Here is a 13,204-nt window from a genome sequence, read left to right on the forward strand (position 1 = left end):
TACAAATGTGGCCCAATTTACAAGGGAAATATACATTTCTAATAGTGAATCATTTATTGTCACGACAACTGTCAACCAACAGTCACTTCCTTTGCCGTATTTAGAAAAATGAACTAAACTAGATAAAAATGTGGATGTGTGCTGCAGTCACATCTCATTGAGTAGTGGGTAAATTGTTCCATCAAACAGAAAATCAAAAGAGTTTTATCTCACTTGGTGGCATTTACAAAGAATCAACAACTGCACAGTCAGAGAGATTTCCGCCTGCTGTGCAGACTGTTCTTGCCCAGACATGGAGCTGTGCTGCTGGGCGAGGCCTGCGACGACAGAGTGCAGGAGCTACACCAGGCCTGCTCCACCCGGTAGGAGATGGAGTTGTAAAAGACAGGGTTGCTCAGGCCATTTGTTTGATTGCAGCGAGGCTCATCGGTCCTGCTGTATGTGTCCGAGCTGCAGCACACGCAAGAAAGCAGTGTTCTGAGTCTGCTGGGTTCTCCAAGCTCAGACTTAATGAGTCTGCGTTCCTCTGCAGGAGAAGGGAGGAGGCTGAGGCAGCTGGTGCCTCCCTCAATGTGAAGCGTGAGATTGCACCGGCTGCTGTGTCCATTGATCGTGTCTTTACTCCCAGCCTCAGTGTCGGACGCCTCTCTGTCCTCTCTGGGCGGCGATCCCTGCTCTCCTTCTACCTCAGCCCTCACATCGGGCTCATTGGAGCTCACGGTTAGAAACCGCAACACCAGCAAGTTAAGGAAAGCTCCAATGACCGTCAGACCAACCAAAATGTACATGAAGCTAAAGGCCACGTACGGGGGTCGCCTCTGCAGGGCGTCTTTCTTCTGCAAGGCCACAAAATCCCCAAAGCCAATGGTGGTCAGCGTGATGAAGCAGTAGTAGTAGGCATTGAAGAAGGTCCAGTCCTCGAAATGGGAGAAGGCTGCAGCGCCAAGGCAGAGGGTGCTCAAGCAGGACACCAGACCCATGAGGACCATGTTCCCCATGGACACCTCCGTCTCCCTTGAGCCCAGGCTCTGCTTGGCTCTATGAAGGAGGTATCGGACTAAGATATTGATCCTTTCGCCCAGGCTCTGGAACATGACCAGTGTCAGAGGGATTCCCAGGACGGCATAACACATACAGAAGGCTTTTCCAGCATCGGTGCGAGGAACCACGTGGCCATAACCTACACAGACATATATTAAAGGTAACAGTGTATTAAACAAATGCATCACACTGTGGGCTTTATCGCCATCTATAAAGATGCATCAAAAAATCTGAACATACTACAGTAATGGGTCACTGAGGAGTATAGATCCAGTGTCTGTTTTTTAGTAGAATTGCCAAACACTGCCTGTAAAATGTAATGGAGTTGTTTATCGTTTTTTTTTTTTTTTTATAATGTTACATAATATAACAACCAAGCCGGCAATGTAATAACTTATTTAATTATTGGCAAACTGTTATTATATCATTGGCTTTTGTACATTTAAAATCACATTATGGATTGTTTTATATTGCAACAAGTATGGCTGAAGCAGCAGGAATTACTGGAGAATCTTTGTTTTACTTAAAGTTACTGTTATTATGGACTTAATAGGCAGCATGATAGGTTTTTTTTTTTTTTACAAAATATTGTAGAGCAAAGTGTACATTTACAAAAACTGCTTGGCCAAATAGGTGCCTCCAGCCATGTCCTCTTTACTGCTGGATCTGACTAAAAGTCATTGGAGACTAGAGTCGATACCAGTTGACTGTGGAGGAAGCTTATGGGAAGTATGGAGAGAACAGTTAACCTGAAACACAAGCTTAAAATGCATCAGAACATACAAACTACACAGAGAAATCCAGGGGATACACCACCTTACGCACATATGTGAAATTAGAAACATTATTTGCCCAAATTGCAGAGCGTGTTCTGTACGTTTTAGAAAAATTTTAAGAGTTCATAGAAACATTATCAAAGCAATACTCTCAAATGTCATGACGAAATCATATTGATACCCAACTCAATAGCAGCTCCATTTTTTAATAATGTTGGAACTTTACCTCTGCACTCCACATATCTTCACTTGATTGTCCCTCTGGTGGGCAGCCTGATGGTGAAGTGAGCAGCATTGTCATCTCACAGTTTGCCTTTTCTCCCTCTGCTTAAGTGGAGTTCCTCATAGAAATCTGACTTCGTCTCATTATCTAAAAGCATGGATGGATGGATGGATGGATGGATGGATGGATGGATGGATGGATGGATGGATCGATGGATCGATGGATGGATGGAGGAATGGATGTTTACGAATCTAAACTTGACCAGGTTTCTTTGAGTTTTTAATCTAAGACTCGAACAGGAAGTCATGGCTTTTGGCTGAACAATACTGTCACCTTCATCACTCAGTCACTGACTTACTGGTTCATGGGCACTCCTGTTGTGTCACAACACACTTCCACACTTGCTCTCGCCACCGAATGCATAAGTGCATTTACACTGTCAAATATGTTCACAGTACATGGTGAGTACCTGCATGGTGTGCTCCTCACTTCCCAGACATTTCATGTAAACCTCTGTACAGATCTCGCAGAATATAGTGAATATAGTCATAAGTAGATATATATGTATATATACCAGCAGTGTCCAATTTAAGAGACATCCATGCCCTACATGCTGTATAATGAGATGGAAACTGCTGTTTCGGGGAAGAGAAGCAGAGCTGGATATGAATCACTTGGCAGATTGAACTTTAAAACTTAAGCTGTTTATGTTAAGCAAACTGTGTATCCCTCTTCATTCTATGATGTGACAAAACATTACAGTGAAACCACACAGATAAAATATCTCATCCCCCTCTTAAAATCATTTAGCTTATAAACAACTCTAAAGAAACTATACATTGTTACCTTGATGAAATCAGTGCATATGGTGGAATAGTTCTATACTATTCTATACATTGAGATGTGCAGGTTTAGCTTAAGTGCCAAGTAAATGCATATTTGAGTACAATCTATATTAAATAAAGTACTTGAATTCAAAAGTAAAGGTTTCTACTTCATACTCTGATTGTTTGAATGTGGAAACTTTAGTTCGGCATTTTTGAAGCCAATAAGTTGATTATTGTAACAGAGAAAAGTACTGCTTTATTTGTTTACAAAACAAATTCTATTGCTTTGCTATTGCCACTGCAATTAAATGCATTTAATGAAATGTATTTGAAAAGATTACTGTGTACTTTTTCTTTATTAATATTCAAACACACATTACATTGACTGAGTACAATTTAAGCAATGAAACAGTATTTATAGCCTATTTGAGTACAACATTCCACCTCTGAGTTTGTGTTACCTCTATAACTATGCTTAAAATGGTACATTACAGGTGGGAAAGTTACACTTAACCTTTTAAAGGTGTGAAGTGTTTCTAATGAACAGATGTGATGGATACGGCGAGTTAAGCCTTTATTGGGCAAGTGACCATGAATTCCACATTTCTTCTTCCAGTAAATCGATTAACATCATAAAATGTGTTTTTATAAAAATAGCTGGGCACTGAGATAAAATCTGGTATGTTATGTTTTGCTCCATGCTTTGGAAAAACAACTCTGAATTTAAGATTTTATACAAAAAGCAGGTTTGAACATAAAGGCAATCCACATAAACTGGTGCAATAACAGTAGGACAATTTTCCAAATATATGCCCGGTGCTTCTGCCAGGTTATATTTACTTTATTGTATTTCACATTTTAAAGCAGGACAGTGGTCTGTAGTGGGTGGACACAATTTTAATTTAGAGTTTCCTTTAGCTTGAATTGGCAATTAAGTGCGACCCGGGTCTGAATACTCCTAGACAGGTTATATCAAAAATAAGTGACACACACTGGACAATCAGTAAAACTTGCAAATAGTCTAAGAATATAATAAATGTTTTACAACCATGATTGAGAGAGAGTATGTATTGAATGAATATGATGACTATCCCATCCACTTAATCCCATTATTCTTGATATGGAAAACTGCACAAAGGTATTTAAGGTTTTTATTTCCTAAATGTATGTGTTATTACATTATTGGCTGATTTGTAATGCTTTAACATGCTCATCATTACATTATTGACATGATAATATATAATATTTTGATTTGATAATTTGATGTATTATTTTTATTACACTATTGGCAAGTTCATGGGCTTCATTTCATTGAAAAGGCCAGCGTTATGACATTATTGGCAGGCATTGCCATATTGATTGTTACAATATTTATTTATTTATTTTCAGTTTTCAAACTTTTCAAGCAGTACCACTTGAGTTAATGGTCTCACAGTGTTTACGCACTCGCACGCGCAATAAGGACTGTGCTTATTGTAACCAAGTAAGTGAGAAACTGTCACCTATCGTGTGTACTACTTGCCAATGGTGGTGATAACAGTGATGGCAAAGTAAAAAGATCCGGCGAACTTCCACTGCGTCCCGGCGCGGTGCGGCTCGGACTGCAGAACCACCCGCTCGATCTCTGCGTAATCCCCCTCGTCCAGGTCGTACTTTCTCTTCAGCTCGTCCAGCTTCTGCTCCAGCGACTCCTTCCTGGAGGACTCGCTCTCAGACTCCAGCGCGTCGAAGACCGCGGCTCCGACCAGCAGGTAGAAAACGGTGGACAGGATCAGAGAGAGGGTCCTGATGTTCTGCAGCTTCATCCTAAGTCCAGGGCGCCCACAGGGAGCAAGGGGGGGGGAGAAGGAAGAGGAGGTGGAGGAGGAGGACGCTCCTGATCCTCTGAGGGACACACTCCAAGAGGTGGACACAGAAACATTCTGTCTGACAGTGGAGGCCTCTCAGGCCTGCTTGGTTTACAGTGTCAGTGGGTTGAAATTTAAGACTGCAGAGGTGAGATGAAATAGCACCAAAAATAAAAACTGTCCATATCCGCTCGCACCACCTCCACTTTCCACAAGATGCTCAAATGATTTGTAAAAGGTGCTCATTCACTCGCGTGTTTTGACTCTGACACCTGAACACGTCCTGGTTTGAAATCCACAAACTAAACTAATCATACTTTATTAATCTCATCGGGGAAATTCGCTTTTTTCCACATTGACCATAGCTGCAGCAAGATTTTCAATCGATCTGATACCCAGTAAATACAGGGCCCATATCAGACACAGACATTTTCTAATATTCAAGGTTAATGCATCATCAAACTACTAAATCTGGTTGAATTTTCATGACCATTAAGTGTTTTTATGATTTTTCTTTTTCTGCGGTTTATTAATTTGTTAAAACCTAGAACCGAATTTGGGAAAAGCTTATAGGTAAACAGAAAATACTTCATAAACTTCAAATACTTTATCATAATAAAAACTTTACTTCAAACAACAGTAATAAAACCATTTTCTCCCATACATTGTAATGTCTGGATTTTTCTTCTTAAAAAAACAAAGTGTACAAAGCTATCACTCCAGAACAAATCATTAAGTTACAGAGTTCAGGATGGAGCAGCATGCATGAGAGAAACTGAAACTATACAAATATAGATATGCCCACCACTAATATCAAGGCACTCCAGGGAGCTGATTGGGGTCAAGCATCTTGTTCAGGGAGTCACATTTTCCACATTTGTCTTTTACAAAAAACTGGTGAAAATAAGAAAATCGGAGGGGGGTGGGGGGGGGGAGTGTTATTTTTGTTGAGAACACAACAATCAGGAATATTCAATGAAGTACTAATATATAGACACACTCACATCCGGCCAATTTAAAGTCAGCAATTAACTACCACTGCAGGCATACCTGTGGAGCCGTGGTTAGCACTCTTGACAATTCCAGTAGTGAAAACAAGGATAATCTTCAACTAAACGGTATTTAGTTGTAACCAAAAACAATTTAAAAAATCACATTGGATGGGTTTTCACAGCTGTTAGAAATGACAATGGCCATTAACACATGAAATATCAATAAATTATTCAAAGGAGAAATATTTAGTTTTTATTGCTGTCCACCAAAGATATGGTAACTGTTGTGTTAAAAAAAAAAAAAAGAAGCCATTTGGCAATTAAAAGCATGCTTTTGTACTGAATAACATCACAGCTGTCTGTAATAATCTTTGGCACTGAGCTTGTGGCCTTGTCTCCGACTGAATTTCAGTGCCGATATTGAGCACAACAGCACGCTCCTGAGTGCCACATTGCTCAAAGGCTATGTGGCGTGTGGCTCGCGCATGTGGCCTTGAGTCAATCTGAACCCGCATGTTCGCTCCTCAAAATAGCACTAAAGACTATCCTTTAAAAAGAACTCTGAGATCATCAAAACATGATTACAAATGTTTTAAAGGATCTAAAAGGTTTTAAAAGGCCAACAGCACCACTTCTGAATTCACAGACGCCTAGGACTCTTAAATACCATAGGGTCGTTAACATCAGGGGTGAGGAGAGTCAAAAAATTTATAAATAGAATAAATGTTAATTACAAATAACAACAAAAAAAAACATGATGTCTGAAAAGAGAAGTCTGACAAGTCCTTGAGCCCAAAGTTGGTCGGTGAGTCACTCGATGTCGATGTCACTGTCACTTTCTCTTTCTCTTTCTCTTTCCCTGCCGCTGCCCCTGCCCCTGCCGCTGCCCCTGCCGCTGCCCCTGCCGCTGCCCCTGCCGCTGCCCCTGCCGCTGCCCCTGCTCCCTGGAGTGTCTGTTTCTGGCTTCCCGCTTCCTCCTTTTATCTTCTGGAGTACCACCTGTTGCTTGTTGGTTAATTGGTTGACTGCTGCTTGGGTTTGGTCAGTGTGCATGTTGCCTTCAGGGGCGATGGGGAATAGAAATACTGCATGAAATAAATAAGTAAGTAAGTAAGTAAGTAAGTAAGTAAGTAAGTAAGTAAATAAATAAATAAATAAATAAATAAATATATATATATATATATATATATATATATATATATATATATATATATATATATATATATATATATATATATATATATATATATATATATATATATATATATATATATATATATATATATATATATATTTATATATATATATATATATATATATATATATATATTTATTTATATATATATATAAATAAATAAAAGTTTAGGTTACAAACCCACCAACTTAAAATGCAATAAACAGAATAAAACTTGCATAAAAACCCCTAAAATAAATAAAAAACCCTAGAAAAACCGACCCTGTCACAACTACAGTGCTGCTGCCTCTTCATAGAGCAGTCTACCTACAAATCTTGTATTGCGTTCAGTTTTTAGTTTATTTCATTGTTCCTATCTGTAGTTTATATACATTTTTAATGATTATACTTGTGCAAAAACCTTGGGTGGCATGTCGTAACATACAGGCAGACCTAGTGAGCCACTGTGGGAAATGACTCCAATTGGAAACCATCGTCTGCACCCACCCACCCACAACTCTCTGTGAGACTGAAGCTTATCAGAGCTGACTGTGGGTGGAAGGCAGAGCACGCTTTGCAAAGGTCGCCAGTCTATCACGCACACATTCACACCACCGCCAATTAACCCTTTATCAGACAAGTGACCATCTATATCCCCACACGTCTTCCTATAACCTTAAAACTAACAATACGTTCATTAAAGTGTTGGACGCTGAGATAAGTATTGTGGCAATACTTTTCATTCACAATTCTGGTTATAACCTTAAGACTCCTGTGTTTTGTCCCTTTGACACTTTGTGCTCATAAAACTAGTTCAAGTTGCAGTATGTTCATTTTCAAACAAACATCTGAATCCTCCAAAAGCTAATTTATATTTAGTGTTTTTCCAATGGACACATTAAACTTATATCAAGTTATATTAAACAAATGATTATATTCAAATTGTTAAAAATCCTCATTGTATGTTCTTATTCTTTAGGTATTTTAGTAACTGCCCTAAAGTCAACCCTTCATCTACAGTGGCTTGCAATAGTATTGATACCCCTTCAACTTTTCCACTTTTTGTCACATTACAACCATAAATGTAAATATATTTGATGGGGATTTTGTGTGACAAGCCAACACAACATGAAGTGGAAGGAAAATGATAGACATTGTTTTCTTTTTTTTTACATAAAAAACTGTACCATGTAACAGTATTCATCCCCTTTTAATCCAGTGCAACCAAGAGCCTTCAGAAGTCACCTAATCAGAAAACGGAGTCCGCCTGTGCAATCTACTCTCGTGATAAATTCAGCTTGTGTGTGAAGGCCTCAGACGTTCATTAGTGAACATTTATGAACAAACTGCATCATGAAGACCAAGGAACGCACCAGACAGGTCAGAGAGAAGGTTGTGGGGCAGTAAAAGCAGGGCTAAATTGTGAAAAATATCTCAAGCTTTGAACATCTCATTGACCACCATGCAATCCATCATCTGAAAATGAAAACAGACAGGCGAGGTAACTAGAGCATTGATCAGAGACGCAGCCCAGAGGCCCCTGGTAACTCTGGAGGAGCGACAGAGATCCACAGCTCAGCTGGAACAATCTGTCCACAGGACAACTATCAGTTATGCACTCCAACAATCGGGCCTTTATGGAAGAGTGGCAGGAAGAAAGCCATTGTGGAGACAGAGCGAGAAGAAGTCATGTTTGCAGTTTGCCACAAGTTATGTGGAGGAACGTGGTCTGGTTCGGTAAGACCAAAATTGAACTTTTTGGACTGAATGCAAAGCGCAATATGTGTCAGATAACACACCATCCCCACTGTGTATGGCGGTGGCAGCATCATGCTGTAGGGATGCTTTTCTTCAGGAGGGACACAGGGAGGCTGCTCAGAGTTATCAGGCCAAATACGGGCAATCTTGGAGGAAAACCTGTAAAGTAGGTGGTGCAGAGGTTTACCTTCCTGCAGGACAATGGGCCTAAATCTACAGCCAGAACTACAATGAGATGTTCAATCAAAGTACATTCATGTGATAGAATGGACAAGTCAAAGTCCAGACCTTCATACGTTTGAAATTCTCTGGCAAGACTTGCAAATCACTTTTCACAGACACTCTGCATCCAATCTGAGTTTAAGCTATTCAGAAAAGAAGAGAAATTTCAATCTCTAGATGAGCAAAGCTGGTAGAGACAAACCCCAAAACACTTGCGGCTGTGAATACAGGTACTTATACACAATAATTTTACTTTTAATACTTTTGCACACCACACTTTTCAGTTTTTCTATTTCTAAAAACAATCATTTTCCTTTCACTTCACAAACATTCAGCATGTCGTGTTGGATCATCACATAAAGTCCCAATAAAATACATTTACATTTGTGGTTGCAAAGTATTCAAGTATGAATACTTTTTACGGCCACTGTATGTTTTCAGATTTAGCCGGAAAGCCAAGAGAAAACCCATGTGTGCACAGGGAGAAAATGAAGACTCCCCTCAGAAATCCACACATGCTGGAGGTTTCATGCTGACGGGACAGCTCCGTTCCACCACGAGGCAGCCCAGACAGTTTATTTAACACTTTGAAAGTCTGCACAAGATTATATAAAAGACTAAAAGTGCTGCCTGTGAGACACTTGCATAAACAAAAAATAAATGAAAAAAAATATACCCAAAATGTCTCTCTTCATGGAAAGCAGTTGTGTCAAACAAAAGGCCAGTGGGCCAAAACTGGCCCAAAGTGACCACATAAAGCCTGCTATTCCCAAGTTGTCCACTGGGGGGTGGCGATTTAATACAGAACTGAGTACAGATAGTTGCACTGCCCAAACCATACCTGTGAAATAGCATCAGCAAAGCCATACCATGAGTGTGACTGTGTTGCATTGTCTGTATTTTCAGTTTGTTTCACCCTCTTCGTATGACTGCTTCAGCCCATTGAAATCAAACTGAGCTGAACAAGAATATCAATATCAACCAAAACAAGAAGACCAATGCCATCAGGAAGAATGATCTACAAGTGCCGCCATACTTGTATGATGTACTGCAACTTATTTTCTGCGACAGAAATATGTGCCAGGTTTTTTTTGTTTTTTGTTTTTTTTTTAATATTGTTCCCGATAGTGAGATTTTATCTGGAAACATTCGTGGCTGTTAATCACGGACGCTGTGGTTGGAGAGGCGTCTCTCAGCGTTGCGTCTCTGTCGGCCTCGCAGCAGAAACAGCTGGCCTTTCCAGACTCTACTCTCCTGATTGCTTTGCCCTGTGAAGCGTTCATGTGCGGAGCATTCACACTGCGCTCAGCTAAAGTATTACTCAGGGCGGTGAAGCATTAGCTGGCGGCTGCAGTGACCTTTATCAAGCACACTTAGTTGCTGGGTGATCCACCGCCCAGCCATCATCATTTAACTAAAAGTCCAACGTGCAGATCCAGCGAGGGAGCGAGAGCGAAGCGGGCGGAGACGATGTGTGTGTGTGCGTGTGTGTGTGTGTGTGTGTGTGTGTGTGTGTGTGTGTGTGTGTGTGTGTGTGTGTGTGTGTGTGTGTGTGCACGTATCAGTCAAACAGTGTGGCGGGCGCTCTCCTGGAGTCTGGCTGAGTTTTTCCTGTGGCATCTGCTGGGTTTTCGCTCAGCGTCGCACTAATTGGGTTCAAGGCAGTGCAACCAGAAAATAGGCTGACTGCTGTATGGCTCCATGCTGCAGGTTTTTTTCAGTTTCATATTCCGCGTGAAGTTCCCATCCATTTCACGAGGGCATTCCAATTTGTGCAAACTATTCATGCACTGAAGGAGGCCGTAAAGAGCCTGAAATCTGTCATTAAAAACCCACATTCGCCGCTTTCACTCCCCGCAGAACATATGGTTATCTTTACGCTGTGCTTTTATCTTCCAGAGACCGCGCAGGACTTTAACCTGCCTTCGCGAGCACAAGTGGATGTATTGCTGAGCAGATGTTAACAAAGCAGAATTCAAGCAGGCCTTGATTTCCCGCACAAGCATTTAGAGCAATTATCTACTTTCGAAAGGATTCCCTGAAAGATAAGAGTTTTGCCAGACACATCTTAGTGAGCGCAGAGTCTTTACATCGCCGCTATTCAAGATCAATTTCTTCTGTAGGTTTTGCATTGTAGAAAACAAATAATGACCACATACAGTCAGGAGCAGATGCTTCACTTTATAAGCTCAGTGTGCCACCGCCGCAATAGAAGGGACTCTTATGTAAAAGCTCCTGTGGTTTTAACAACTCTTCTCAATGAGATAATGTCGCTGCCCTATCTGATGTACTCATCTCATATCTCTTTGCCCTGCAGGATGTTTCAGGCATCTCTTTATCTTCCACAGGAAGACATTAAGAGCTTGATGTTCGCCGACTGCATGAAGTTGAGACACTCATCTGTCTAAGTGCCATTCCTGTTTAAAATGAGGCCGAGAAATATACAGCAAATATGATGCTATCGCCACCCCGATAAGAGCCGTTGGCAGTGATGCAGATAAGGAGTGTGGTTATACCAATCATGTCCCTCAGAGATTCAGCAGATTGGTGTCGTATGGATAAAAAAAAAAAAAAAAAGCTTACACTATTGAAAAGGAAAGTTTTATGTTAACAGTGTAGAGTTTGTGACTGTGACTTTGTAGCGGATGTGAAAAGTCCTCTGAGCCTTCCTAACAACGTTCCTACCCGTTTGACTTATTGGGATATGTCACGGCCACGGAAAGATACATGGTAGAATAATGGCTGTGACCACGATCAATCAATCACCACGAGACACTGAACTGCAGTCGTTGGGGGGGTTTTTTGGAATTATTTTTTTTCTCGGTATCTTTAGGTTTGATTTCCTCTGCAGGATCTCGATGTTGCACTGAGGTAGATTCATCTTTAGATTATTGCTTTATAAAATTCAGAATGCCACATACAAGATATTTTAGGGGTATGAAATACAGTAGAAAAATGATCAATTACAGGGATCCGATTGAAAACTGAACTCCAAAGATATAAACACTTGCTTCATTGGATTTTGCTTTCCCACAAAACAAATGCAGTAAAATGAAAGAATGCAATGACGTCCAAATCAGCTAAACATAAATTAAGAACACGGCAGCTATTGAAAATGATTGGTAAATATTGATTGATTGATTTTAAGGAAAAGCATTCCACAGTGGAGCACAAGGGATACAAAGTCTTCACATGGTTCGTATCAACATACATTTAACATAAAAAGAAAGAAAACTCAGATTTTGCCTGAAAAAACATAAACAGCCACAGTCCAAAAACATATGATTATCTGAGACTGGCAACATGTCCCGGGCTCTTTCGTCCCTCCGCTGAGGCTCCTTGAGCCTCAGTCCCACTGCAGTTAATCCCTGAGCGCGGCGGGCCGGACGGTACGGTATGGTACGGTAAGGCAAGTCACAATGTTTCCTCAACATCTGCTCAAGTTTTGCCAGGTTTTGCCTCATTTATTAATTCAATTGTATTTATTACAGATTACTGAATGCAGACCAATAAATGCAAATTGTAGAGATGCAACCTGGTCATTAAAATGGTTTCAAATGGGATTTTGTTTTTCTGTGGCGGTCAGTGCCGTTTCTTCCTATAGGCGGACTAGGCGAGTGCCCAGGGCCCCCTTAGCCACCAGGGGCCCCCCCAAAGCTCTATGTGCAGCCTCAACTGAGAAGAATGACCTGTTTTTATTCTGTAGCTTTCTTTAGTGGAGAGAATTTTGAATCTCTTCGTTATAGTTTGACTAACTACGAGCCCCCAAACGTCATCTCACCTAGGGCACCCGCATAGCGAGAAATGGCCCTGAGTCCGATGTTGGGTTCCTAAACTGGCCCTCAACAATCCCCGAGATAAAGCCGTATAAAAGAAGACTAAATGGACTGTGGGACGAAGTGGTGCTGAATCTCATATGGCATTATTCACTCAACAAAAGTTACGATGAATTTACTGAAGACACTTGAACTTGAACATATTTGACAGTGAGTTCATGGCTAAGTCAGATTTTTTTTTTTTATTGCACTTTTTTTATAAACGTTTATACGTATTAATCCCCAGAGGATTTTTTTTTTTTTTTGTATTTATCTATTTTAATAGCTGTTTTAAACTGTATTCATCCCCAGAGGGGAAATTCCTTCCTGAATTATTTATTTCTGGCCAGGTATCCTTTTCATTACAAATTAAAAAGGTCCCACTATTTCAACCATCAAAAACGTGTGATTTATAGTATATCTGTAGAGAGTGGAATACATTCTGTCTGCATTAATACATAAGAGAAGGGCTAAGGTACAAGAGTGAGTCGTTTGTTGTTGATTAGGTTTTGTTTTCCTGGAGTGCTTC

General features: G+C 40.4%; 1 protein-coding gene across 1 annotated transcript; it reads right to left on the reverse strand.

Annotated features, from left to right (window-relative positions):
• Positions 1–248: 248 nt before the first annotated feature.
• Positions 249–4,672, reverse strand: LOC308108995 (potassium channel subfamily K member 15-like; the record flags this gene model as incomplete). The annotated part of the gene is made up of 2 exons (XM_080462326.1): positions 249–1,180; positions 4,390–4,672. 2 exons carry the CDS (start codon positions 4,670–4,672, stop codon positions 249–251), a joined length of 1,215 nt encoding a protein of 404 aa, XP_080318452.1.
• Positions 4,673–13,204: the final 8,532 nt, after the last annotated feature.

Source organism: Lipophrys pholis (assembly GCF_963383615.2).
Source record: "Lipophrys pholis genome assembly, chromosome: 4".
Lineage (NCBI taxonomy): Eukaryota > Metazoa > Chordata > Actinopteri > Blenniiformes > Blenniidae > Lipophrys > Lipophrys pholis.